Source organism: Pithys albifrons, chromosome 20 (genome assembly GCF_047495875.1).
Source record: "Pithys albifrons albifrons isolate INPA30051 chromosome 20, PitAlb_v1, whole genome shotgun sequence".
NCBI classification, from domain to species: domain Eukaryota; kingdom Metazoa; phylum Chordata; class Aves; order Passeriformes; family Thamnophilidae; genus Pithys; species Pithys albifrons.
In genome coordinates this window covers 10,859,088-10,886,679 of record NC_092477.1, presented here as the reverse complement: position 1 = coordinate 10,886,679, position 27,592 = coordinate 10,859,088, and the positions used below count along the sequence as shown (strand labels likewise).

General features: G+C 42.9%; 1 protein-coding gene across 4 annotated transcripts; it reads right to left on the bottom strand.

Moving 5' to 3' along the window:
* Positions 1–75: 75 nt before the first annotated feature.
* Positions 76–27,548, bottom strand: SEC16A (SEC16 homolog A, endoplasmic reticulum export factor). 4 transcript variants are annotated; one of them, XM_071574101.1, is made up of 32 exons: positions 27,438–27,548; positions 20,816–23,349; positions 19,571–20,071; positions 18,878–19,023; positions 16,443–16,528; positions 15,389–15,524; positions 14,484–14,682; positions 13,230–13,407; positions 12,849–12,991; positions 12,600–12,661; positions 12,242–12,380; positions 11,782–12,024; positions 11,366–11,463; positions 10,584–10,665; positions 10,297–10,414; positions 9,946–10,057; positions 9,614–9,719; positions 9,016–9,156; positions 8,787–8,900; positions 7,974–8,175; positions 7,544–7,789; positions 6,757–6,845; positions 6,167–6,325; positions 5,881–5,958; positions 5,613–5,669; positions 4,827–4,938; positions 4,366–4,503; positions 4,180–4,280; positions 3,712–3,786; positions 3,052–3,111; positions 2,103–2,177; positions 76–1,701 (listed from the first exon to the last, which is right to left on the bottom strand). In XM_071574101.1, the coding sequence occupies exons 2-32, from the start codon at positions 23,273–23,275 to the stop codon at positions 1,633–1,635; spliced, it is 6,525 nt and encodes a 2,174-aa protein (XP_071430202.1). In that variant the 5' UTR covers positions 23,276–23,349; positions 27,438–27,548; the 3' UTR covers positions 76–1,632. The 4 variants fall into 4 exon arrangements, with proteins under 4 accessions (XP_071430202.1, XP_071430200.1, XP_071430199.1 ...); XM_071574099.1 differs by having other exon boundaries at positions 19,571–23,352; XM_071574098.1 differs by having other exon boundaries at positions 19,571–23,349.
* Between the last annotated feature and the right edge of the window lie 44 nt (positions 27,549–27,592).

The window sequence follows — 27,592 nt, the reverse complement described above, 5'->3', positions numbered from 1 at the left end:
TCCTCACATGGATCATTCCCAAACAGAAGAGGTTTCTCCACCCAGCTCCCTAAAGCAATAACCACAAGAAGAAAGTAAAATGTGAAAGTGCTCCAGAGCGCAAAATATTTTATTTAAGAATTTACAGTGTCAAATCTTACACTTAGGAAAGACAGCTGCTCCCAGCTCAGAGGGAGCCTCCTTGAATGAAGTTGTTTGGCAGTCTCTACTGAAAGGAGAAGATAATCAGCAGCCTGGCTGGACTACAGGAAAGCCAAGTGCCTGATTAGGTTTCACTTATAGAAAAGTAAACCACACTGACAGCTGCTGCCCACATCTGGAATTGAGTCTGGACCATCACACAGAGGTTTCTAATCCCCCCAACAGTTTTACTTGGGCTGTGTACAAACCTTTTGGGACATATGTAAGGCTATAATGATCTGAGAAAAATGGTGTTATTTAGAAAAAGAAACAACAGGGGACCAACACTGGCAATTTCACATTCGCGTTACTTCGACTCCCAGGCAGAAATTCAAGTAAAATCAAATAGTTTGGTGGCAAGTTCTAAATAAAATATGGTCTAATGATTTAATAAATATTTAAAGTTTATTTCTCTCTTTGTAGATAATTCAGATTCTTCAGTGAATATAAATGCTGCATATCATGGTTTTCAAGATTTTCTATATTAAACCTAAAGATTTTGAAGTCCATCTGTAGAGGTCTGATCCGCCTACTTTTAGTACATTTGAAATTCACCTGTTAGCTACTTAAGACCTTGGTTATTTTAGTAATGGAGATTCAAGAATGGATTATTACTCTGATTCTGGCACTCCAAAGGAAAAAAATAAACAACTTTCAAGCTGTTACCCCCCAGCTGCACAGTGCCAGCAGTTTGAGAGAAAGCAAGTAACCGTATTGCACTTAAACAAACACTCACTCGTCAAGAGAACAGCATTGGCTATGATACAGAGCTCCTTCCCACTATACAGTTGGCTTTACAAGTAGTCTAAACCACAAACTACATACAGACTAGGAAAGATCCAAATCAAATCAGTATTAGATTACAGTCACAGTTTTCATTCAATGTAGGTCAATTTATTTGGATGAGCTGTGGCCCCCTCCCCGCTCCCACACACACAGGCGACTCCCAGGGGAACATCTCCAGTTCCACCCACTGCCAATCCACGTCCTGGCTGAAGCATCACAACTGGGCATGGTCCTCTTAAGGCCACAGTGTTATCTTACAATGTGGACATGTTTTTTTTTCCCCCCTGCTGGGAGGGGAGCATCCTTCAGAAATTAAGGAATCCCTGAAACTATGGAAGGTCACACTAGTAAGGTTTAAAATAAACTTAAGGAATAAATTGCCTGTGCAATTTACAAATAGGTTTTGTAACAGACAGCAACTATTTCCTCCCTCCTGTCTATTCTTTACCACAGCAAAGCTATTTCTAGCCAGGTTTTTTAAAAGGAAAAGTTACATATATTTCATGTTTGCGTAGATGAGGTGCAAGCAGGGAGACCCATGAAAAAATCACCCATCAGTAAATTTCTGTCCCATCAGCTGCAGCTGAACCATGTGCCATGTGGCTGAATAGTTCTTTGCATACTCAGAAACATCACTGAGGACTCCAAATACAAAGCCATTGTATGCTACTTCAATGTTGGATACTTCCTCTGTCCAATTCTTCCCAGTCTTGAACTTCCAGTGGCTGCAGGAGACTAAAAAAAGGAAGAACAGAAAAAAAAAGTTCTGTAAAAGTGTCATGCTGGAGACAATATACAAAAAAAATAGGAATAAGGTTTTGAATGAAAACATTTAAACATTTAATTTAAACAAGTGCCAGACTAGTCTTTGTGCACATTAAACACTCTACATGGAACAATCCAGATTAAGCTGGCAAAGCATAAAATCATGTTTTGTTCAAATTATAAAACCACAGAGTGGTTTGGATTGGAAGAGAACTTAAAGACCATCTAGTCCCACTCTGAGACACCTTCCACTAGCCCAGGTTTCTCCACAACCTGGCCTTGAACATTTCCAGGGATGGGGCAGCCACAGCTTCTCTGGGCAATCTTGGATGATAAAAATAAGGCAAAGCAAAGGTGAGGCCTTTACTCACTTGTGCAAATTGAGAGGGATTGTAGAACGGAACTGCTCCTGCTGCAGGTGCCCCTGAGGGTGGAACAGTGGCAGGCTGCAAAGAGAGAATACTGAAGTTAGAGAAGGGCAGAGCTCTGCTGCCTCTCAAATGTGGTTTGCTGAGTTATACAGAGCAAATATTTACAGAAATAATGCCAACAACATGGAGAGCACAGCATATTATAACAACTGCAGAGTGCTGGTATAGTTTGCATCCAGATCTAGAATATTACTTGTTTAATGTAGGAATTGGCCAAACAATGCCACACATGCATAAACTGTAAATAGCTCTGAAGATCCAAAGCATGCAAAACCAACACAAGACACCAGTGCAACTTCACTGAATTAGTACCTTCTGCCTTTGTTAGTACACCTTAGGGCTTTTCCCAAAATAAACATTCTATGTCAAGTTTTGCTTCACTAAGAAATATCAGAAAGGTTTGTGTCACTCCACTGTGGTGACCCCACAGCTCTGGAACTTACAGCAGAGATGAAGCATTCCTTTAATTCCTACAGGGACTTGTGCAGATGGTTTATTACCAATTCAAGACTGGCAGCAGCAGAATGACTAAATTTTGCTTGTGTCTTTTTAGATTTGTTGTGTTTGGTTTGGACTTTTTTTGGGATTATTGTTTAAAATCAACTGGCTCCTTTGGTATCCCAGGAAAAAGATGGTGAGAGCATTATGTGAATCTCTTAGAACAGAAACAAAAGCATGCCTGGATTACATGCACTGATAAATACACAAAAGTGAAGACCCTGTTTGAGTGTAAAAAGGAACACTACATCATTAGCTACTTTTAATGATATTTCAGTGAAATGAGAAGTGGGGAAAATGACTAAAAGTAGCATTAGTAGTTGAGCAAATGCAAAATAAAGAGGGGGAAGTAAGTAAGTTAACATAAATGACAATGGCCAGCCACATGTACCTGATTAAAATGCTGGCTTACTTCACGTGATAATGAACTCATTGAACTAGAGCGCGAAAGCTACAAAACAGCAAGAACACACAAATACAAAAAACACAAATAAAGTCGTCATGCATGTCACTGCCCCAAGCTTTCAGTTGTTTTATTTCATTGTAAGAGCCTCACTGCCAAAGGTTAAACCAACTTCAAGTTAAAAAAAAAAAACAAAAACAAAATGTAAAGCCAGAAGTTAGTTTAAATCAAAAGGACTTCTTAAAGCACAAAATTATGTAGATATAGAACATTTAGTAGGAACAAAGGTAATGTTACTCTGCCTGGCACACAGCAATCTACTCTCCTTGTGTCTTGCACTTAGTATTAGTGAAATTACATGCATGCATGGAGGCAAGAAGAGATCTTCAAACTCCTACTGATGTTTTACTCTGAAAAAGGCTTGTAAAAATACTATGGGAAAAGATCACATGACAGAATGTAGGACATGGAGGCTGAACTTCTCATATGGGCTTAGAGATCCTTTCTGTACAATTTTGGAGGCATTCAAATTCCATCTTGGCTACTCATCAGCAACTGAATCAGTTATTTCTTTCTGATGGCCCATAGTACAAATTAATGGTTAAAATATGCTGTAAAAGTCAGTAACTACTTTGCATCAAGCCTTACCTCGCCTGACTGGGAGCCATCAGGGTTAGGAACAGGGAGTCCAGATCCAGCAGGAAGGGCTGCAGGGTTTAAGTACTAAAGAAAAACAAGGCAATTCTGTTTATCATCATTACTACGATGCTGTTTCACAATTCTGCTCCAGGTATCACTGAAGCAGAACCTTACAACAGAACAAGCAGGTGAAACATGCAGTGGAACATTCATTCCCATGTTCCTGGTTTCTTTCCTGGCACATACTGCACCCATGGAACCTGCAGCCCTGACAGATTAGGAAATGCAACTCTCATGGGATTCCAACTTCCATTTGAACTTGAATTTCCCTTGCCCAGTTCTTTAATTAAAATGTTAAACCAAAATCACCACAACAACATTCTTTATGTGTTGTGGTTGTGAAACTGCTACTTACAATCATGAGGGGTTTTTAATCAGAAATTTGAATTCTATCTCAAAATATGCTTTCTAACCCACCTCTGGTTCCACAGCTGCAGCAGGAGCTGTGTTGGTTTGGTTTGCAGCTGGTGTGTGCTCTGCTGCACCATTCCCTTCCATTGGCTGGGATTCTCCTGGAACTACAGAGGAAATAGGATATAGCCACACACACCATACTCATCAATAGCCATAAAACCTCCCTACAAATGTATCCACATGACACACCTGAGTTTGGAACAAATACATTGGCAGGAATGGGCATTGGTGCCAAGGGGGAAAACAGGTCTGATGGTGCAGGAATTGCTCCACTTGATTTGGTTCCACCTGGATTCAGGACATCCACATAACGGGCTCTGCTTCCACCTACAACAGAAAAATGCAGAAATGGCAGAAATAAGCCTTCTGTTAGTCATACCTGTGATTATTTCAAACAGTTTGCTGGTTAAAGCATCTTTTAGAATCAGAAAATAACACTCCAGGGACACCAACAATAATACCTAAGTCGTGACAGCAGTCACAGTGCATGAGCTGGACACAAGCAAAGCCAGCAGCACCCACAGCTCCACTGGGTTGCCAACTGTTCCCAAACAACTCCAGAAAGGCAAAGGCTTTTGTCTTCCCATTTCATGGAAGAGAAAAATCTGAATTCTTCCGTATTTCGAGCATCAATGTTATCTATCTGTTACCTGCTCTTCTGGAGAACATGTTGACAGGGGCACCAGGTGGGCCTCCAGGTCCAGGTGGAGCAGCCTGAGAAACTTTAGGAAATCCTGTTGGAGGTGGTGGTGGAGGTTTACTCTGCAGGGAGAACAAAAAAATCCAATCACATGGTTGACTGGAGTTTTAAACCATGCACCTGCCTGACTTCTCCTTTCCTACCTACTCCAGAGCACATGAAATTGGGTCTACAAACCAATACTTCTCATCTCCCAAGTGGTATCTTAACTAATGACAAGGGATTTCTACAACCCACCTACACTCACTCAAAGGAAACAACAACAGTGGTCCTTATAATTTGTTTGTTTTCAGACAGATCCTCAAATGAGAAGGATGGACAGGAGGTGTGATTTTCTTTGTTGTATAATACATCACATTTTCAAAATTAGATTCTTTCTATCCTTTTCCCCTCCCTATATTCTGTTTGCAGCAACTCAATTTACAAGTAATTGTCAAAGAAAAAAAAGGTGATGCCAGCTTCTAATGAAGTGATTCACCAGACTAAGTTTAAAGCAAATTCCCTTGTAAATTCATTTGCAGTTACTGAATCCACACCAGCAACTAAAACACAAATAGTTCCATAAGGATGCAGACTGTAAGAATGTGTAATCTGTTCATTAGTTTCAGAATGTTGCACATTTTAATCCAAATTCAGCAAAAGGCAGCCCTTAAGAGCCAACAGATTGAAGAAAATTGTGTGCCAGTAGAGCTTTCTGTTTTCCTCTTAGAAAAACCACAAGGACTCAGATTTTTACCTCTTCTTCTGGTTCATCCAGATTGACCCAGCGTTGTTTCTGTTCATCCCAAACAATCTACAAGAAAATCACAATCAAAAATTAGAAGGTCAAAGCAAACTGTTAAAAAAAAAGGATAACCATTTTTTTAAAAAAAACAGTCTTGGAACAAGCATAATCTTCAAAGTTCTACAAGCACTTGTTTACTTGTCAAAACTATCTATGTTCATCTGTCATCCAGGAAAACACCTGAACAAATTCCAGTGTATAAATGATTTTGTGATCTTACTGATTTGTTCTTGTCATCTGGCAGGTGAGCCTCATTCTTTCCTTTTCCCATCAGCCAGCGAAACCAGGTTGCACCAGTCTAAAAAGAAATTAATCCAGCCAGTTAATTCTCTCACCACTGTCTTTACAGGCAGGTTAAAAGAAACATTAATGCAACAAACACTTTGTTAGGAGCTTCAACTCTGAGCCCAGAGTTGCTCAGAATAAATAAACAGTTTAGTCATGACCTCAAGTCAGTTCCCCAGACCAGGAGTTACCACGTGCAGTTTACTTTGAGAAAGTTTTACCTTTCTAGGTGCTGCCTCCTTTTTTGATTCTTTTTTAGTCTCCTTCCCTGCAGGAACAGAGGGAGGAGGAGAGGGCTGTTTTGCTGCAGAGTTGGATCTCTCTCGTCCCGCAGAATGAGCAGAAGACTCTGAGGTTGTTCGGGATCTTTGCCCATAGCCCTGTTATTACAAATATGCAGGAAAGGACAAAGTTGTCACTGCTGGAGTGATGGATTATATTTCATCTTGCTATACAAATTCATTCTTACAAAAGTTCATAATAGGAAGAGATACAAAAGTTCATAAAAAATAAACCTAAAGATGGATCTTCATCCTGGTTAGATGGAAAGCCAGGGCATAAATAATAAATGCATTTGGATATATTAAAAATATGAAACAGAAATGCTTAATAAACAAGCAGCTAAATATCTGACACAACATTCACATTTCATCAAGAATTTCCACACAATTAAAGACATTTAATCTGGTTATTTGGGGACTTCTGAAAATTAAGCTTCAAGTCTGGTTGAAGAGCCCCCAAACTCTCTTGTGTTTTCATTATGCTGCAATGCAGCTGCCACTTGCTGAAGAGATGTATGAAATAAAGGTACCATGCTGGCCATTCTGCCATAGAAATCCTCCTCCCTCTGTTCAGGGAATGAGTTTTCTGAAGGAGACTCTGGGGCAATCCTCTGCATTCCTTAAAAACAAAATCAGATTATGTTACCAGAGGGCACAACAACAAAAAAACAACACCAAACCCAAAAGCCCCCAGGTTCCACAACAATTTTAAGGCAAAAGTTTTCATTAGTTATGAATCTTCTTCTAGAAAGAATCTGGTCTTTTAAAGAACATGAACAGCAGTTGCTGTGATTTTATTCCCCTCCTGCAGGAATTTGTGTTTGCTCTAAACACAGCCCAGAGTGGGCTGAGGGATTCAATCACCAGTATGGAGCAAGTAAAGGTTCTTCACATCTCCAACTCAGCTCAGCCCAACTTGTGTATTCCTGTCCTCACTTGTGTCAGGTTCTGCTGTCACAGATCTAAAACTTATCAGGGTCCTGGAAGCTCATGTCTGTGAGGGTCCAGTCACAAACCCTGTAAACAGAACTGCCAATTCCAGTGAACTGAGGGATTACCTGTCAGGGTCTAAATCATGAATTGCTCAGCCTGACCTCACTTTTAAAGCAAGCCAAATAAGTAGAATGAATATTATAACATTCCAAAGATGTTTCTGTACAATAATATGGTGGTTTTAAATCTCAGTACCCCAAACCTGACTTACTATTTTCTAAATACGGATTTACTATTTTCTAAATATGGAGATATTTTGTATTATTTCCCAAAATACTTAATTCCCCTTATAAGGAAGGAAAGCTGTTTACTAAGATCCCAGACCTGTTTCCAGGTTTGGCTGCTCTTCTGGCTGTGGTTCAATTTCTTGTGGGGGCCCTCCTGGTGGTAGCGTTGAGCCTAAATATAGTGGGGATGGTTCAGTTCCATATGGATTTGAAAATCCTGGAGGTGCAAAGCCAGGTCCTGGACCAAGAGGCTGAGGAGCCACTGGATAGAAAGGGACACTTCGGGCTTCCTGGTCAGGAGGAGGAACCATAGCAGCTGAGCCATCAAGGACAGCCTGGGGTACTGCAGCATGAAAAGAACAAAGTTAAGAGTTACAATTAAACAGAAATTCCGGTGTGAACCTTTTACTCGGTGACTGATACAATGCAGAAGTGAAATCTCACTGTTCCAACCAGCCTCAGGTTTCTGGTACCAGAAACCTGAAACGCTCCTTTTCTCTCTGTCACAAAGGATGTGAAACACTGACCTGAAGGCATCAGCTGCACACTTTGCATCGGTTGAGCCATATTGGGTAACAAGGATGCCAACAAGGCATTTTCAGCACCAGGCCCCATGTCACGGCCACCTCCTCCATCACACTGACTCGCACGGTCCAGCTCAGAGCTCGGGGTACTACATTCGTATGGGGGGGGAGTGGATCTGTCTGTGGTATAAGCTATTGCACCCTCCTGCACAAAAGAGCAAGGTATTATTAACTGTACCAGACACTCAGTTCACAGGGAACAGAGCAAAGGAAATCTGTGTGAAAACACCATCCAGAGTTTTTTAGTGTTCAGTCGAGAAATGAGTTGTCAGCCATTGATAGGCCAAGGTCAAACAAATAATTTAAAGGGTTTAATTGGTTTTAACTTGAAGCACAGTTAATTAGCTCAAGGTTCAAATTTCTAAAAGGTCTCTATAAATAAATTATAACTTTTTCTCTTCAGTTACAATCTAGCAACACCAATTCACACACAACTTATTTTTCTGGCAAGCAGATCCCCTGCTTACAGTAGGAGTTATTGCAACCTAAGGAGTCCTGCAGTTCTCCTTTGCATTATGGCACTAAGAAAAGCCTGTCTCAGACAGCATAACTTGAACTAGTCCAAATGGCATCTCAGGGCACTAAAGTGTGGTAAATCCACTTTGTTTAAATAATAACAATTGCAATTTATGACATGAATACGTAAAGTCACTTTGCATGTTTCTGTAATTACCAATATGAAGAAAACTATTAAAAACCTGAATTCACAATAATCCCAAAAAGAGAAAGCTTCATGTTGAAAAGTACATTTTGTACCTTGATCTGTCCATCCACATGTCGAAGTGTTACTAACCAGGAAGGTTCAATAAAAGATTCCTGTTCTGGTTTTTCCTTTATCTGTGGGTCAAACAGGCGCAGTTGGGATGACATCTAGAGAAAGGAATCATTGCAAAGGGTAAGTTCATCAGCCAACACAAGGCAACTTCAGCCATAGCTTCCCACCTACAATATAAAGCCACAAACACTTAATTCTTCCTCATGGTACCTGGATTAGCTGGCCAATCAGTACAGGTGAATAGTAATGTGGATCTTTAAGCACAGTTCTGGAAATCACTTCACAATAATGGAAAGCCTGAGCAGCCAGTCCCATTTCAGCCAGTCTGCAAGCATAGATGAATTTGAAAACCTGGGGGATGCAAGCAGAGAAATAAACCAAGTGATCACAACACTCTGAGAAGTATCAAGTGAAAAGCAGTCTGACATTTCAGCTGAAAGCTCAACTATCCCATTACCTCTACCTATACCAGGCAGTAAAAAAAGTTAGTGAAAAAGTATTCAATTCTCCTCTTCCACCCAGTGTATCCAATGGAAGTCATCAATATATCTACAGCTAGTGCCAACAAATGCTGTTGGATTTTTCTTTTGGAATATTCAGTTACAGGAACAAGATTTAAAATTCAGAAATTCAGGATGCAGAGATGATAAAAGTGAAAAGGAAATTTAAGTGACAACAGGAAAACAGCTCTATGGCACTATGTTATGAATTCAATACTTGCTATGCTGAATACAGCACATGAGAGATTAACACCTTGTGTGAAATCTGCCAATACAAACCCCAAACCAAAACAGAAACAGCTTTTCACCTGGAAATTGGGCAAGCAGCCAGGCTGACTTCCTAATGACTGTGCATATTCATAGGCTTCTGTTCTTTGAATGGCTTCATTGGTAGCAAACTTTAAAAATGGCAAACTGTTTGGGAACAGGAGAGGAAAAGTATTGAGTTTATAGATGCTGACCATAAACACAGATCTGTCAAACAGAAATACACACAATATCAACAACTTCTCAAACAAGGACAGGGCATCAAACAGTTATCTGAAAACAGCTGTGGCTAGTGAGGATAAGGGCAACAGACTCTCAAACTTTCATTTTTGCATCTAAAAAGTTCGTTAAAAAAAAAAGAGGGAAGTCAAACCTGTGATTTGATCCAATTAGGACAAGCTTTGTTGTCTTCCTTGTGTAAACTCCAAACCCAACTTGGGCCATAAGGTAACAAAAATGAGCAGCATCCAGCAGGCCTTTAGAAGCTGCAGAGAAATCAATGACAGAACTCAGGATATTTCAGTGGCACATTATAACTCAGTGTCCTGTATTGCTTGGCTTTGCATTCAAATGTCTTCATAATAGAGACAATGCCACATAAAACTGTTCCATTTAACATTTTATACAGCAATCAGTTGCTTTCAAAGAAATAAGCTGAGTAATCAAGTCTTTCATGAAGCTTTTCCTTCAGTCATCATCACCCTGTTCATTCCCCAAGAGTTACCAAGAGTGTCTCCCATGGTAGCAATGGTCCTGGATTCCAAGTCCACATTATTGGTCAAGTTGGATAACACCATTGCAAGATGAGGCCTCCAGTCTCCCCATTTCTCATCTCCACAGCACTAAAAGTAGAAGAATTACTTAGTCAAATCAGAGACTGGAGCTCTGCATGGGTTAAGTGTTTCAACCTAAAAATGGACCAAGACAACGTATCTGACATTCTAGGAAAGAACATGGAAAGACTTCTGTTGGGAACTACACTGTTCACTGCAGCTCCCACTGGAATCTTACCGTGGATGCAGCTGGCATCCTTCCAGACATGAGCTGGTAAACAGTCTGCAGAGGGTCATTAATTGGGAGGCTGTTGGCAAACCTACAGAGACGTTACAGGGAGAGACAAAACACAAACATGGAGTAAGCAGTTAAAGTGTACTTGAACCCTCAGTGGTAATTAATACAGCTTAGCTCACGAGGAGAAGGAAGGGCTGTCTGAAAACAACACACTGAACAAGCATTTGCCCAGTGGATAATGTTCAAAAGCAAAACATCACGAGCAAACTGCATCTGTCATTCCAACATCAGTCAATCCAAGGTAAGAAAACCTCAAGATTCTCCCCAAGCCAGATTATGAGACTTAGTACATGATCTCATGAGCTCGGGAAGCTGAAGGGAAGTTGTTCTGTCTACAAACAAATCATGCATGAACATATCTACCTCCTTCAGGCAATGAAGGTGAAGGTACCACAGAGTTATTTGGCTTTAACAAAGCTGACAGTTTGGGTTTTCTCCAAGCCTGACTAACAGCACCTGTCAAGCAAGGCCAGAGATGACAGTGACCAAATACTCCTACAATGGAAGGAGTGGCAGAGAGCAACTTCTCAAGTTTAAGTTCGTAGCCAGAAGGCCCCAGAATAAAAAGTAACAGACAACAAAGAAATACACAGGTAAAATTAAAGCATAATTCTTGCATGAACTACTAAGGACAACTCATGATTTTGACACTACGACTTCTGAGCACCAAGTCTCAGCAGAACAGGTAGTCAAATTCTACTAATCAATAAGCAAACCAGTACCTGGTCATCACTCTGGCATGTGTCCTGCTGTCCATTTTGCTGGCAAGTAGCAGAGCATGACCCCACAAACCATGCTTCATGGCAGACTCCAAAGCATCCTAATTAATACAATAATTAGTTTCCTGGGAATAGCTTAACGTATTACTCAGATAAACAATGACTGTTTTACAGTAGTACTTTGTCATCAAAGCAAAATACATTTGTTGAGATAAAAGCTAACACATAGCTATGATTCTGTTTTAATTATAAACTGTAGGGCTTAACATTTCTCTCTATCAGTGTGGTGCAGTGCAATGAAGTACTATATGCATTACAAGTTGCAAAAATCATTTTAATTGATGCCTAGAGCTTAAAAATTTGTGAAAAAAGTAAACAAAGTAGGACCCATGCAGTATTTGAACACCAGAACCACTCACCTTCTTGCGGCCATAAAGCAGCAACTCTCTGAATCTCTCAGTCTCTTTCTCAAAACTGTCAACTGTGGTTAGAAGATTTTCAGTGAGAAACGAGAGCTGGGCTTCACCAGATTCCTCTTCCACTTGTTCCAGAGCCTCATTAGTGAAATCAATCAAATTTGCCTCATTAGGGGACTTCCCAGGAAGCCACACTGTTTTATGATCTCGGAGCAAAAGTTCAGCCAGGTCTGTTCCCACAACTGTCTGTAAGTGCAGAGAGAAAACAAAAATAAAAACATCTGTTTGCCTTCATCTTGTTACTTCAACAACAGTGTGTGAATATCAGCACCTCAAGTGCCCTGTTTGCCTGTGTGAACTATTCCAAGGAAAGTCACTACACATATATAACTGAATTGTACATAAATATCATTTGAGTATAAAGGATTTTAGAGTAGATAAAAACTCAAGCAGTGAGACATACCCCATTCTGCCTGCACAACAGTACAATGAAGTCCCAAAGCAAACTTGCAGATTCTTTGTCAATGAGATTTTCATTCTTAAAGCATTGTGTAGCTTTACTTTGTGCAAAATTAATAACATCCACTTTATGGGTCTCATCCCTGAAAAAAAAAATTAGAAAAAAAACCTTGTAGTGAGACAAATGTAAACATGTGATTAAAATAAGGAACAAATTTAAAGTTCATGTGTTATTAAACAGGTGAAAAGCCACAAATATTTTAATTAAGTTTAAATCCTGTGATTTACAGGCAAAGAAATGCTCAATGAAGAAATGAATTCTGAATGCATGAAAGTTATTTCTGAAAACTGTAAGAACATACTTAGCAAGAGGACCAGGAAACGCTCTCATCTCTTCTTGCTCTGGAGAATGTTGTAACATAGTCTAAAACACAAACATAATCCATAAGAAATTCTTATAACTACGAATTTTGCTTTTAACAATAAAACCCCCAGACCTGAACATAACCCATACTGTAATCAAACCTATTCCTTGTAAACAAAACACAAAGGGTGACCTTTCCAATAGAAAGACCTGTATTCCACCCCCTTTTTTCCCTTTTAAACTTTACCTCCATGCTGTGTATTTCAACCAGAGCTGGTTGGCCTTCAGAAGGCAAGTTTGGCAGTGCCTTTATTAAGAAGCCCCCAGGCCCAAACCTGGCACAGATATGAGGCACTGAAAACTTCTCAGGAGTTGAGGGTCTTAAAGGTGCTGAAATGGGAAGAAAAGATCAAATAAGAGCAGGTAACCTGTCTTGCAACAAAGTAAACTTGCTGATGTATTTATCCAATTCAATAATCCTGCAGTATTAGGGGATCACTGAATACAGGAAAGGTATCTCAAGGCATCTCATACACTACAAATACTACCAGCAGTGCAAAGTACAAGTGGTAGAGACCCTCCCAAGCACAGTCAGTGCCTTCCCTTCTCCCTCCCCAGCACACCCTACCTTGTTCCACAGCTGCCCATCCAGTTTCAGCTGGGTAGCCATAATCTGGAAAAGCCTGTTGTCCATCATAGCTGGTCTCATATCCTCCATATGGATAATCTGTGTGGAGGGACACTGCCTGGGCAGTGGTTTCATAGGCATTGGCCGTTAGATCGTGATTACTCCTATACAGTTGGCTCTAAACAGATCATATTAGTGAGTGTTAGAGAGCAGGGAGTTACACAAAGTAAGCAGGACTGCAGACAGTGAGCATTCCCCCCTAACAGCTCTGATTCTGTCTGTGCACCAGGCCTACTGCAGCACTGCCCTGGAGAAAGCCACCCTATGGGACAGGCTGTGCTGCAGCAACAGCCTACAGAAAATAATGAACATATCTTTGTGTTCTCCCTCACTGTTTTTAACATCACCTGATCTGCTCATGTCCAAGCATGTTCAGTTTTCTCATGAGAATTTTGATGTACTTGTGTGCAAAGTGAGATTATAGAACGAGTTATCAACAACTATGGGTCAGAATCACCAGTTCACCTCTGCTGTGACAGGCAGAAAATCTCAACTGATTAAACCTGATGAATGACCAAATGACTTCAGGTGACTAAAGATTAAATGATCTCCCATACTACTTCCAATATTGCTAGATGAATTGGAGCTCAGACTGGAAAACCACCTAAAGTTCCAAGAAACATGATGAACCAACACATGAGACTATAGGTAAAATGACTCATTCCCCTGCCAAAGACTGTACCTCGAAAATTAGCCAAATATTCTTTGAGGTTTTCAGGTAAATGTACTTGTGGTGTAAGTGGATGAGTAATCAGGTAGATTTAGTCAAAATAACACCATACAAATATGGAGTTAGACCTTTAACAAATCCCAAGTTCAGTAACATATTCATGCTTGCAATGAGAAAAACATGACACAAAGCCAGGCACATTGTCCACTACAGCCAAGCACAGAGAAGGCAAAGATCTCACAAACAGCAAATGGGTTCAGAAGAGGAAATTTTCCATTTCTGTTTGTGTGGCAACTCACACAGCTGAGTGCTGATTTTGGTTAAAGTTTCCTTAACAACTGTGATAAATATTAAGTTCAAAACTATACCACGAAACAGCCTTGGCTTAGAGAATTAAAGTCCTCAAAACACATTCCCCAGCCCAACCCCAGAAATATTTTCCTGTTCTCAATGTTTCACCCACCCCAACAGAGAAAGACTCAACTCAGCTGGAACAACACCTGAAGTGTCCAGCTGAAACTCACTTGTTGGGAGCGAGAGCTGAAGCTGCTCTGGCGACTGTGGATGCTGCGGGAGCTCCGGAGGCTGTGCCCGGAATGCTCACTGTGGACACTGCGCCGGTCAAACTCGTCTCCATAGGGATCCCTTGGCGGCTCCGAGTCATCGTCAAAGCTTCCAGTGAAACGGGGATCATATCTCCAGTTATCCTCATATCGGTCGCTCCTGGGGAACAAGGGAAGCAAAAATGAGCGTGGCCACTCATATGCCTGAGGGAAGGGGCTGTCAGGACAGCTGTGCCTCACTTCAGAAGGGCTGGTTAATCACTGACTAGGCTGAGGTTGTTATTAGAGAAAACAAACTGATGTTTCTTCAAGGAGTTCATCCAGAATACACAAGATCAACATCATACTCAGGGTCTGTTCTAAAAACCCACAGAATGTTCAACTGGTTTGAAAACACGTGACACCTTAAATCCTTCTCTCAGTCATGTGACAGCTCATCTGTTTTTCCTCAATGACCTGTGCTAAAGCTAGAGAGGACTAGCAACATGTATCTGTGAAATACGTCCAACACTCCAGTTTAATAGTTTGTTATAGAGATACTGAGAGAATTTTACTTATAAAGCTGCATGATATCCTGAAATTCTGATTCCCAATATAACAGTCCATCAATTTTGAAGGCTTTGGAGTAGAACTTCAGCAAATAAATATTTCAGCTAATATTTCTATTGGTGCACAAGCAGAACCTCAGCCTTTGCCTTAACGTTACTGTCATAACTCAATTTTCAGGTGGCACATTTGACTATGGGGGTCTCAACCCTGAAGAAACCAATACCAGATCCTTCACCTCCACTCAGACACACACACAGAGCCCTGTGCTGCCCCAGGTCTGCAAGAGCACTGAGAGAACACGGATCAAATGGACAAACCTGCTGCCATATGGATACGCTTCTCTCTTCTGGTAAGGGTTGTGTTCAGCATCATACCAATACCTCTGGTTGTAACCTCTGGGATCTCTGTAGCTGGGGTCATAGGCTGATGAGTATCGTTCCCAGCGACTTGGATCTTTGGAAAAGAAAAAGAAATGATTCAGGTATTGGAAGCTGTTGTCTATAACCTTTTTCTTCTCTTTTTTCTTTGATTACATGCTGTTTTGGCCCTGAAGCATAGAACAAAGTCAGAGTAATGTACTTAAAGCTACACAAGTATGTTCATTCATTTTGAGTTAACATTGCCCCTCCAAAAAAAAACCCAAACGATTTCACACCTTCCAGAGAAATACTGTAGCTATAGTTAGCTACTCTCAAAGGGACAGTGTTCAGTATCAGACAGATCTCTTCTAACAGCTGGAAAACTCAATCCTAGTATTTGTTATGACATTGACAGAATCTTTGTGATCAGCCTGCAGAGTCTCATGCTCAGTGTCTCAGGATGTGGACAGATGTTGTTTAAAGTCCTCTCAGGAATTAGACAAGCAATTACCCTCAGCCTGACAATGCCAGAACATCTTGGTGAGCACTTAGATAATGATGGACAAAACCAAAATCCAGTCATGAGTCAACCTCTCTCTACACCCACCTACAATTCACCTCCCAAGTCTGCCTGCAGGTCACACGCCAGTGACACACCCCAGAGAATGGCAGGCTTGCAACACACTGAACAAAACCATTGTGTACACTTAGGATGGTGTGTCTTCACAAAGGAAAGGCAAACTGAAGGCTGGTAGTGAGGAAAAAACAACTTATTTTCTATTTACTACTTCTACTGAATAAAAAACATACAGGAAGGATGGCTAAGTATTAAGAACTGAAGTGGGCCCAAAGATCACTTTTCAGCAAGCTGCTGGTTGTAGAAAGGATATCAGTGGTATTCACATGGAAAAGTACAATAATTCCCTGCTCATAAAGTTCCTCTTCCCCATAAATTATTATTTAAACTTGCAATTTTCTACAGAAAAAATCAGAGTTCATTTTAGCACCTTACCTCCATAATCATAGGAGTTGGAGTAATAGCCTGAATAATAATCACTCCATCCACTTTTTCCATAATAATCTTCTGGATACCCTTGCCTTAAAGAAAACACACAAGTAGAAAAAGTTATTATTCATCCTTTAATCTCTTCTAAAGTCAGCAGGAGATGGGAAGAACTGTATGTTACCACTGATTAGGTGTTTTCATAATTAAAATAATGCGTTTCCAGGAAACCAAGGAATCATAAAATTAAGACTTTACAAACCAATATATCACTAAACTTTTATGTGCCATGAAAAGATGACAGCCCTCACTATACAATAATTTAGTGGCTTTGTAAACTGCTTCAGTGATAAGTTTAATTACTTACAGACAATCACAAAAACTGCTGCTTTAATTAGCATCCTTTGAACTGCCTCAACAGAGAAGTTGACAATTTAACAATTAATGAAATAATTGCTCCCTCAACTTCAACAGTGTTTTATTGTATATGTTATGGTGAAGAAAATATTAATTTTAGAACCCACGTGAGAACACTGATTGTCCAAACAAACAGAAGGAGCAAAAGAACCTCACTAAAACCAACACACCAAAGGAAGAGCAGGTGTATACAAAAAGATGATTAGAATTCTTCTGATGGAAAAAGAAAGTGGTCACTACCTGAAAAATCATGAGCTTTTATTATATACCATTTTTAAGTCATCATCCTACAATTTCTGAGAAAAGCAAGAAGATGAATGGTAAATGAAGAAAGTAGTGTGTCTACAGGTATGGATGTACACATATAGGTATATACACATGTACATACACATGTATGTTTGTACCTGCACAGGTGTATGTACATTCAAACACGTATGTTCACATACACAGGAGGTAAAGGTATTTAATGCCAGTGTGGAATGATGGAGACTGTTGTAGAGGAACATGCTCCTCTATAGCTGATCCTACAAGTGATAGTGTAATCTCCAAAGTGGGTAAGCAAGTCAATGGATGCTCCTCCCAGGAGCGTGGGAAGTCTGTTACACAGCACTGACTCTGCAGAGGAGGAGGTCTGATCTTATCAGATCAGGTTTATCCACCCAACCAAGTCTTCCCAGTCTCCTTCAGAAGGATCTCAGTCCCTTCCCCAAACAGAGTTTACAAAGCTGTATCATCAATACTGGCACATCAAGGGCAGGTTCCCCACAGAGCTCTGGTGCCAGCCCACATCAACACCAACAGAACTACTGGAACAGGCTTTGATCTGCCAATGCCACACACGGGAACTTCAATCTCTTCTAAAAATAGCACAAAAGAAGAGTACACATCAGGAACTGCTACCAGAGGTTATCATCTCATTTCAAATTCTCACAGTACTTATATTCACATAATGAAATTATAGAAGTTATCATGTGAAACAACAGCCATTGTTTTATGCTCCTCAAGACCAAAATACATCCATAATCTTCTGGAGGTAGTAAGCAAAATATTATTTTTAATCTGATCACTGATCCATGACTGAGCTACCAACAACAGACAATTTCTACAAAGGATTCTTTATTTCCAGACAGGTAACTGGGCTTTCTCTGTTGGACACCTGCAACTCCTCCAGCAGATAACAGGAGGATTTTTTTATTAATTTGAAGCTCATACAAATCACTTATACAATAACCATCAGAAAGCAGCAGTTCCCTAGAAGGTAATTTGTTGCTTCTTGCTTGAGAAAGACTAGAGATCTAATTTCTGCTTTTATTTAACGTTTTCAAGTGGCACCTGAACCCATTTTTTCCCTCTCCATTATTTTATTTCACATAACCAGACAGATCAAGGCTTTTAAGTTTTCCTATTCAAAACCTGTAGTGAAGTCAGTGTGTGGAACATGCCCATAGAGCCCCTTTCCTCCACAGACCACAGCCTGGGAGATTTGTGAGAAAGCTCATCCACAGCTGAAGAAACCATCAGATAAGTGAACCTGACACAGCACCAGGATGTTGTCACCTGACTCACCACTCTCTCTTCTGGACACCTCAAACACTGGAAATCATTAGGCCACACCATGGTGCTTCCACAGCAAATCCCACACCACTGCAAAAGTGCCATTTATTAACACAATGAGTGGCCACTGCTTAAGTGGAAGCCAGAAAATAAATGAGTATTGATTAACAAACCCACGGCCTACACTGCTCTTTCACAGTACAAACCTCAGCACTGAGGCCATGGCAGCAACTTCCTGCCTGGCAGAAGAACCAACAACCCCCAGGGAACTGAAGAAAAGGAACAATGAAGCTTCAGCAACAGCAAGGGCTGGGGAATTGTATCCTTTTCAGACATGGCATTTGATACCTCCCATTCCTATGGCAGCACACAAGGAGGTTTTGAATTCCTCACTAGGGATTGTACTGCAAAACTTCACCACACTTCCTGCTTTGGGGTATTCCAGATCTTTGTTCAATTTAGGAATTGCATACCTAGAAGAAGGTCTGTCAGAGCAGTGACTGGCTCTGGAACTGGGCCGTTCGGGCTCGGGATACTGATAGTTCCCAAGCTCCATGTAAGGAGTGCTGGTGCTGTCGTAGTGTCGGTACCGTGGGTCGTACTGTCCGTAGCTGCCCTCCTGGAAAAGAGATGGACACCCAAGGTAAGAGGCTTCCCACCTCCCAAAGTAGGTTAAAACCAAACAAATCACCATACACCACAACTGTGATACCTGAAGAGTTGAAGGTCAATAAACTACAGTTTAGCTTTCAACACCTGTTGTGGCAAGGTATAGCCAAGTCTATTAATATCTGAAACTTAATTAAAAACACATTATGTCTAGACTAAAGGCAGTTCAATCCCTCTACTAAACCAGCCAGCAGATAGAAACTAAATTGGAGCACCTGGGCAGCCAAGGCAGTTTTAACTGCCAACTTTTTCCAAAGAACCAAACAAATTGCTATGAGCTGACATGTGTGCCAACTGGAATTGGCATCAGCAACTACTTAAGTTTCCATAATCTTTGCAATGCAAGTTTTGTTACTACTCTCTGGATTTTCCCTACACTTAAATACTTAACGAGAATGCTCCACTGAGTATCGTGACACAACTGTTTAAAGTCAAACTCAGAGAGGAAAATTAATAATATATACTAAATGGAGAGGAAGGGGAAAATAAAACTGTACCATGTAATACAGGTGAGCTGCTGTCCTGGGATCTGCAGGAGGATAAGGCGGCGGATATGGAGGCTGATAAGCATCATAAGGATGTCTGTAGTAGTAGTAAGGGTTCTGGGCTGGACCAAAGGCATCCTGAGGAGTCTGGGGCAGGGATGGACGCTGCAGGTCTTGCTGCACGCTGGGTGTGCCTGACTGACTGGAGGTGGCAGAAGGGGCTGTGGCAGCTGGAGCACCTGGCGGCTGTTCCGAGCCCGGCTGCTTCCCAGGGCTCGTCTGGTCGTACCTTGTTGCCTCCTGAGGACCCCCAGGCTGAGGATGGTTACCCAGCACCTGGTTCTCCCCCTGCTGCATGGCTTTAGTCCCTGTGGAAAGCTGGGAGTCTGGAGCAACCAAGGACTGCCCAGGTGTTGGTTGCTGCATTGGAGCTGCTTGCATTTGTGGCTGAGGTGGCAACGCTCCCTGTGCAGCTCGCTCTGAGCCAGACTGATGCTGCACATCTTTAGTCACCTGTTGATAGAAATGTTGTTTGTCAGGCACCTCGGGATGCACCTGAGCAGCACCACCAGCTGCCTGTTGGACTGGGCCACCAGACTGATTGTGCACCTGGACAGAATTACTTGTGCTGCTTTTCTCCAACGTTTGTGACACTGTGAAGTCCAGCACTCCAGCAGCTTCTTCTTTGCAATTTGAGTGATTTGCAGAATTATTAGCCTGTGCTATGGAATTAACAGGGGGGACTAGTGCACTTGCACTTCCACTGGGAAGATTTGTCCCAGGAGGAACAGATGAGTTAGACCCTGGCTTGCTAGAAAATTCAGGAACAAAACCTTCTATATTAACATTCTTTTGCCCTTCTGGAGCCAAATTAAGAGGAGTTTTCATAAGCAAGTTTGCAGGCTGATTAGAAGCATTATCAGAGGAATCAACAGGGCTTTGTAATAAATTATGTTTTAACAGATTAGTATTTGGAAGTGCATTAACTAACAGAGATCCAACTTGCATCACAGGCAATGGCATGTTTTCCCCACCAGCATGTGAAGTTTGGGGACCTATTGCAGGCTTGTCCCCAACTCCCGAGTCCTTCATGGGCTGATTGTTTTCATTGTTGCTTAGCTGATTAGACAGAGAAATAGAAAAATTAATTGGCTGAGCCAAGTTATAGCTTTGATTAGGCTGAGCAATCAGGATAGGTTGATTCTGCAAAGACTCTGTAGGTGGAGAGGACAACAAACTTGCATAACCAGAACTTGCCTGAGACTGAAGTGCCTCCTCTTCTCCCATTTTGGGAGGATTCTCAAGATTTTCAAAAGTTGTATTTCCATCCTGGGAATGCTGCACAGCAATAGTCCCTGGCTTACATGGCTGCTGATTAGACAGGCCTTCTTCTGGTGGCTGAATGACTTCTACAGTCTGTTTGGCAGGTACATACACTGCAGGAGCAGCAGGAGCCAGAAGCACATTTCCCCCAAAATTGGGTAACTCATTATGAGCCCACAGAGTTGTTGCTGGGCTATCACATTTCTTAACTGCTCCCTGAGCTCTTGTTGAGGACCGTCTCTCAGATACTGATTGTATGTTTTCCATAACAGGTCCAGAGTGCAACATGTTTCCAGCATCACCAGTGCCTGCAAGAGGCAGTGGGTGTACCTGAGGCATGAAAATAGTTTCCAGATTATCTGGTGGCTGTTCAAGATTGCCAGGGGATGCAGCTGACACAGCCGTGCTCTTCTTGATATTCTTTTGGTTTGAGTGGTGCTCTCTCAATTCAACCACCATCTTTGCTTGGTCAATCTCTGCAGGTTTTATACCAACTCCATGGGACCTCACAGGTTCAAAAGAACTATTTGCACTTGTCTGAAATACTCCCGTAGGCTTAGGAGGACTTGGAGTTGGAGGCTGAGACAGATTCCCATGGTAGTTCTTGCTCAGGTTTAGCTCACCTGAATCTCCTCCCAGAGGAGAGGAGTCAATCTGTTTGAAGAAGTTGGCAGAGGATTCCTCATCAGGCTTCCCACTTTCCTGCTGGATAAATGTACCGACTTGCTCTGGAGGCCGTGCTGAGCTGGAAGTGCTCCTATGGCTAATGTTGCTATAGTTGGAAGATACACTATCTGGTCGGACAGGATGAGGTAAAGAATCAGGTGCCTCCAAATTTGGTCCTCCTTCAGCATGGCTCACAACAGCATTCTTTGGAAGCATCTGACCTGGAAAGGATCCATACCTGTATGGATCAGGACCAGCAGCAGGGGATGAAGCACTGATGTTGTGTGGTTCACTGGGCAGCACTTCTTGATTCTGAATGCACTCCAGGTTCTCCACATTTTCATACTGGGACCCAGCAATCGTGTCACCTACAGGGCAGTGCTTAGCACCCTGTGCCTCCTGATGACTCACAATTTTTGGGAAATACTGGACATCTATTCCTTTCTGTACCATCTCATTGGCTGAACCTGTACCGATCTGTGCCTGAGAGAGAACATTAGTTGCCACCTGCTGAGGATGCACAGGCTGGTGATACAGGGATGCTGAATTTGGCTGACAGGCATCAAACTCTGTTTTCTCTACCACGTAATTTTTTTCAGATGAAAGTATTTCTTCATTTTCCGCCTCATCCCCTTTGAAAAACATGGAAAGAGTTCCTGAATCTCGATCCATGGGAATAGATCTATTTGATGTTTCAGATATAGCTGGAGACTGGTTTTTGGGGTTATTTTCCTGAGCTGGGGGAAGGACAAAACTGGAGTCTTGCAGGGGTGGCTGTGGGTAAAACTGTTCCTGGTAAGGTTGACTTAACCAAGGGTTAGTCATTTCTGTGTTCTGCCTGAACACACTTCCAGGCTGGATGCTGTTCATGTGATGGCTGCTGTTTGCAGAGCCATTTCTCCCATTCTTTTCACAACCAGTGGATAAAGGCGCTTGCATGATATTTTGTGGAATACCTTGGTGTCCAGGACCCTGTGGTACATTTGTGTGTGGAGGAGGGTGAGAATTGCTGCCAGAAGGCTGAGAAATGTTCTGAACATCAATCTGAGAAGACTGCTCAGGATAGGGCACGAAATTCCGAACTGGAGACTGCAGGTTCCCCTGGCCAGGCCTCCACTGGGACACAGGCTGCTGGGGAGGTGGGGGGAAGAGCGCTGATGTGTGGGGTCCTGAAGGAACATCATTTGGATCTCTGCCAACATCTTGTCTCCCTCCAGGTTTGTTTGATGCAGACACCATTCCAGGATGCACACTGAAGGAATTTTCAACTGCTGCTCCTGTGTTATAATGCAGTGGCACTGCAGGCCCACGGAGTCCGGGATCCGTGCTGGGATGCACTTCCACAGCACTATTTATAACATACCCCGGGGACGGAGAAGGAACTGGAACATTAGAAAACGTACTGGGACTTATTCCTGGTTGAGACACAGGAGCTGCTAAAGACGTGTGTGGTCCATGAGGATTGTCCCCTGTGCGTGAGGGTGACGGATGCACAAGGGCTGGCTGTGGAAACGCCAACGCGTTGCCCTTGGATGGATTATCTAAGGGGGGGCCCTGTGGGGTTTGTCTGCCAAACGCAAAGGGGTCTGTCACGGGCTGCACCGGGGCAGCTGCTGCATTGGCTCGTTTACTGAGGGGGCTGTTCCTCCAGTACATGTTCCGAGCGATGCCTGTGGGAGGAGGAGGAGCTGCTGCTCCCGCTGGGACAGGCTGTGGTGGCTGCTGCATGGTGGCTCCTGCCTGGCAGGGTCACACGGTGACACACTGGCCGTGGATGCTGCAGACGGATTTCTTCTCCTGCCCTGCTAAGGCAAAACAGATGACAAGTCAGTTTCCTGTCTCACAATACCTGCAACACTTTAGCAATTTTTATTTTAGAAACGAAATTCCTCAAAGGGTTTAAAGTGGAAAGTATCTCCCTTTTCTCCAGAACGTGTAAGAAATTGACAAACAGGGGAAATTTAAGTTGGAGATCAGAAAAAAATTCTTTGCAGAGAGAGTGCTCAGGCATTGGAATGGGCTGCCCAGAGAGGGGGTGGATTCCCCATCCCTGGAGGTTTTGAAACTGAGCTTGGCCGTGGCACTGAGTGCCATGATCTGGTAAAGGGACTGGAGTTGGACCAAGGGTTGGACTTGATGATCTCGGAGGTCTTTTCCAACCCCATCCATTCTATGATTAACAAGTGCAGTATTAATGAAGTTTAATGCTGTGTGGTAAAAATGCACATCATTTAACAACTGTATTAGCAAATAGCTCCAAGTAAGAGTAATTTAACACAGTTCAGACCTGTAGTAGTGTTAAACCCTCAGACTGTTATAGCACCAATGGTATTTTACTGTTACAGTTCCCCAAATTTGTCCTAAGCAGAAATAGGCATCGTGGAGGGACAGCAGCCAACCCACAACAGACCCTGCAAGCACCACGTGCTGCTCAATTTAATTATAAGGAATTGAAAAGTTATTATCTAATTCTAATTCTGTTAGAGATGATCTTCAGCTCTGCTGCACTGATGCTCCATGTGAATGGAGCTTTTCACAGGTAAGATGAGAAGCACCCCAAGAAGAAATCCATGAGATGCTATCGCCTCCAACAGAACACAAGTCTGGTTTTGTTTTATCAAGACAACATTGCATAGGACACTGGTGTTATTTGAGATTTTCCTCACCAATATTGTCCCTTCTGGATGAATGGTGCACAGTAAAACTGCATTTAAGGATAGAAAAACAATCAACTCCCCCAACTTATTAGTGAACATTCTCACTTTAACCCCAGCAGGACTTTGGCACAGTCTCAGGGTTACAGCTCCATTTCAGGGTGGAAAGGACACGCACAGGAGTAATCCAACTCCAAACAATTCCAGCCAGGAATCTGGTACACAGGAAGCTCAATTCATCAGGGTACCTTTTTCAATTTTATCACCCCTTAACAATGTGGGGAAGCTGACAAAACTAGAGGAATTCCTCAGGACTTGTCCAGTGCAGCTCACTGAAGCTTCAGCAACATGTGACAGTCTTGTTTTCTCATGGTACACAACAAATACAGTTTATATTACACAGAGTGAAGTACCAGCAGCAACTGTTCCACAAGATGCTCTTCTGCCTATAAAAGACAGGACAAAAGCTGTGCAAATTTTTGCTGGAGTTCTTTTAAGATTCAGCATCTTGTCAGTAAAAGTAATAAAATGGGAAGCCAGAAAAATCAGATGTTTGTAACCAAGCCAGGATTTTAATGGCTAGAAAGAAGTTCAAATGCAAACCACTCCTGGTTATCAAAAATACATGTTGAGTGAACACTCAATAACTACATGTATTTCACAGGGAATTATAACTAAAAATACCCAATAAAAAGCACACTGACAGTACCACAGCAGGACCCACACAGGCTTTACCAGACATCAGTACAAGGAATCCTGGGGAAAAATCTCTCCAACAGCCCTGTGGATAATCCAGGGCCCTCTTTCAGAGTCCAGAGAACCTGAATTTCTCCCCCACATCCATATATTCTATGGCCAAATCTTAAGATTTCATAAATTTGTGTTCTATTAAAATGGAAAAGACAACCAGAAGTGAGTTCAGCAGAAGCATTAAAGCTTCATTAGTTTCATTACTTGCATTTGCCTTGCCCATTCTTCTCAGAACACAACTGCCTGCTGAATTCCACCAAGGAATGCTCACAAAAAGGTTTCAGAGCCTTGCAATCCTCTCTCCCATTATGATCCCAAAGTGAAGGTTTTCCAGCTGGCCACACTCACTGCCAACCACGTTTCCAGGAAACACCCAGCCCAATTTCCACAAGCTTAAGTCACCCCAGGCTGTTCTGGACATCACTTCTTTTTCATGATGGTTTTTTTCTGTATTAACCAAACTGCAAAAACTCCTCTCTCCCCTCCAAATAAACTTGGGGGTTTATGCAATCTACTTTGAACTGGGGAGGGAAAAAGAGCTACTTAAACCTTCTACCAAGGCAGTGACCTTCTGGAGAGCACTGAACAAAACACTGATATCTACCAAGCAGTTGCTTCTCACAGGGAAGTTGTTTCTGAAATACAGCTGAGCACAAAAGCCAATTTAAACACCCACTTCTAAACTTCTAACGTGGATTTCACTCCTTGCAGTGTTTTATGCAAAAAAAATCCTACTCCTTCACCCCATTTTTGTAACAGCCAGTATCAGTAATTAGCTAATTAAGGGTACAGTTCTAGTTGAAAGCAGAAGTTGCCACTGCTCTCCCAGGATCTCTGTAGGTGACAGAGGGTCAGTGTGAGGGTTCAGCTTCCTCAAAAGCCAAGTTAATATTAACAGACTGCACACAGGAGTAAAAACACCCCAGATCTGAGGAACTGAGTCCAAATAAAATGTCAGGCAATTTAAACAAAAGATTTCAACTCAGTGCTACTGACCCTCCCTGCCCCTCAGCAGGACTAACACAAATGCTGATTTTAACAGATTTATAAAAGAGAAATAACTATGCAGGTTAAGAGCAATGTATCTCTGCTTTATCTAGTTTGGATATCCATAACTTTCAGCTGGTTTATTAATTAATAAAGCAGACTGCTAAACATTAGTCACCAGTAATAACAATTGCAGAGGGTGTTTCCAGGTGTACCCAAAAATGTTACCAAGGGGAAAAGAAGACTAAAACCTAAGACTGCCCCTCTAGACAAGGCCACAAAAAATTTCACCTGATGAGCTCAATAGCTTCATATATAAAGAAATTATTTATTTGGGGGGAATTAATTTAATTCTATCTCAGAGGGACATAAGTTAAATAAGACAGAATAAGAATGTCTACAAAGCAGATGACAGAGGACTAACATTAATTCCAATTCTCACACATGATGAGCCAAGCAATAAATAACATGTTCATATACACAAAAAATAAAGTGACTAAAAATCCCCATTGCAACCTCAGAGACAAGAATAGCTGGAAAATGAGATTTGCAGCATCTGGGACACGAGTTTTTCAGAGTTCCTTTTTCATGCAGACAGCTGCACATCTGCACACATGTGGGTGACACTCAGACTGAACACACTCTACGTGTTTAACACTCTGACAGCTTCCTCTCAAATGGTTATAAATGTTACAATGCAGGGAGAGGGTAAGGAGAATGGCTTTAAACAGAGGGCAGGGTTAGATGGGATACTGGGAGGCAATTCCCGTGAGGGTTGCCCAGAGAAGCTGTGGCTGCCCCATCCCTGGGAGTGTCCAAGGCCAGGCTGGACAGGGCTTGGAGCACCCTGGGATAGGGGAAGGTGTCCCTGCCCATGGCACTGGATGAGCTTTGGGGTCCCTTCCAATCCAAACCAGCCTGTGATTCACGAACAGAGCTGTCTGGGAATCCAAAGCACAGAAGCAGCACAAACCATTCCCGTTTGTTTCGAAAGGATCCTGACCACCAGTTCTCTACCCCAGCAGGTCCCGGCGCTTTCTGGCTCCTGAGTCAGCACCGCAGCACCGACCTGTGGCACCTGACAGCTCGGAAAAACAGCCCCGAGCAGGGACAGGCGCCGTGTGTCCTCGCAGGGAATCCGCGACAGCAGAACATCAGGCGGTGCTTTCTCCCCACGCACCCCGGGAACAGCCCCCAGACCCCGCGGGCTCTCCCGGTCCCACCGGGCCCCTCCAGATCACCCGCAACACCCCAAACCCTGCGGGAAGACCCCTCGGCCGCCACTGCGGCAGCGCTTTAGCCCCTCCTCGCGGCACCACCCCCCGCCCCAGCCGGCACCGGAGGCTGCCGAGGCCCGCCGGCTGCGGCCCCGCCGCCCACCCTGAGGCACGACGGGGCGGGCACCGGGGACACCGCGGCCCGCACCGGGGGCCCGCCGCTCCTCACGCAGCCCACCCGGGACCCGCCGGCGCGCCCCTTTTCCTCTGCCCTCGCCGTACCTGGCAGGCCCTGCGGGCCGCGGCCCCTCAGCAGCGGGCACGGGCCCCGCCGCCCCTCACGGCCCCAGCACCGGCCGTCGCCGCCGCCGCCGCCATCTTGGCACATCCGGATCTCGGGGCCGCCGCCGACGTGTCACGCCGCGGCGCGTGGTGAC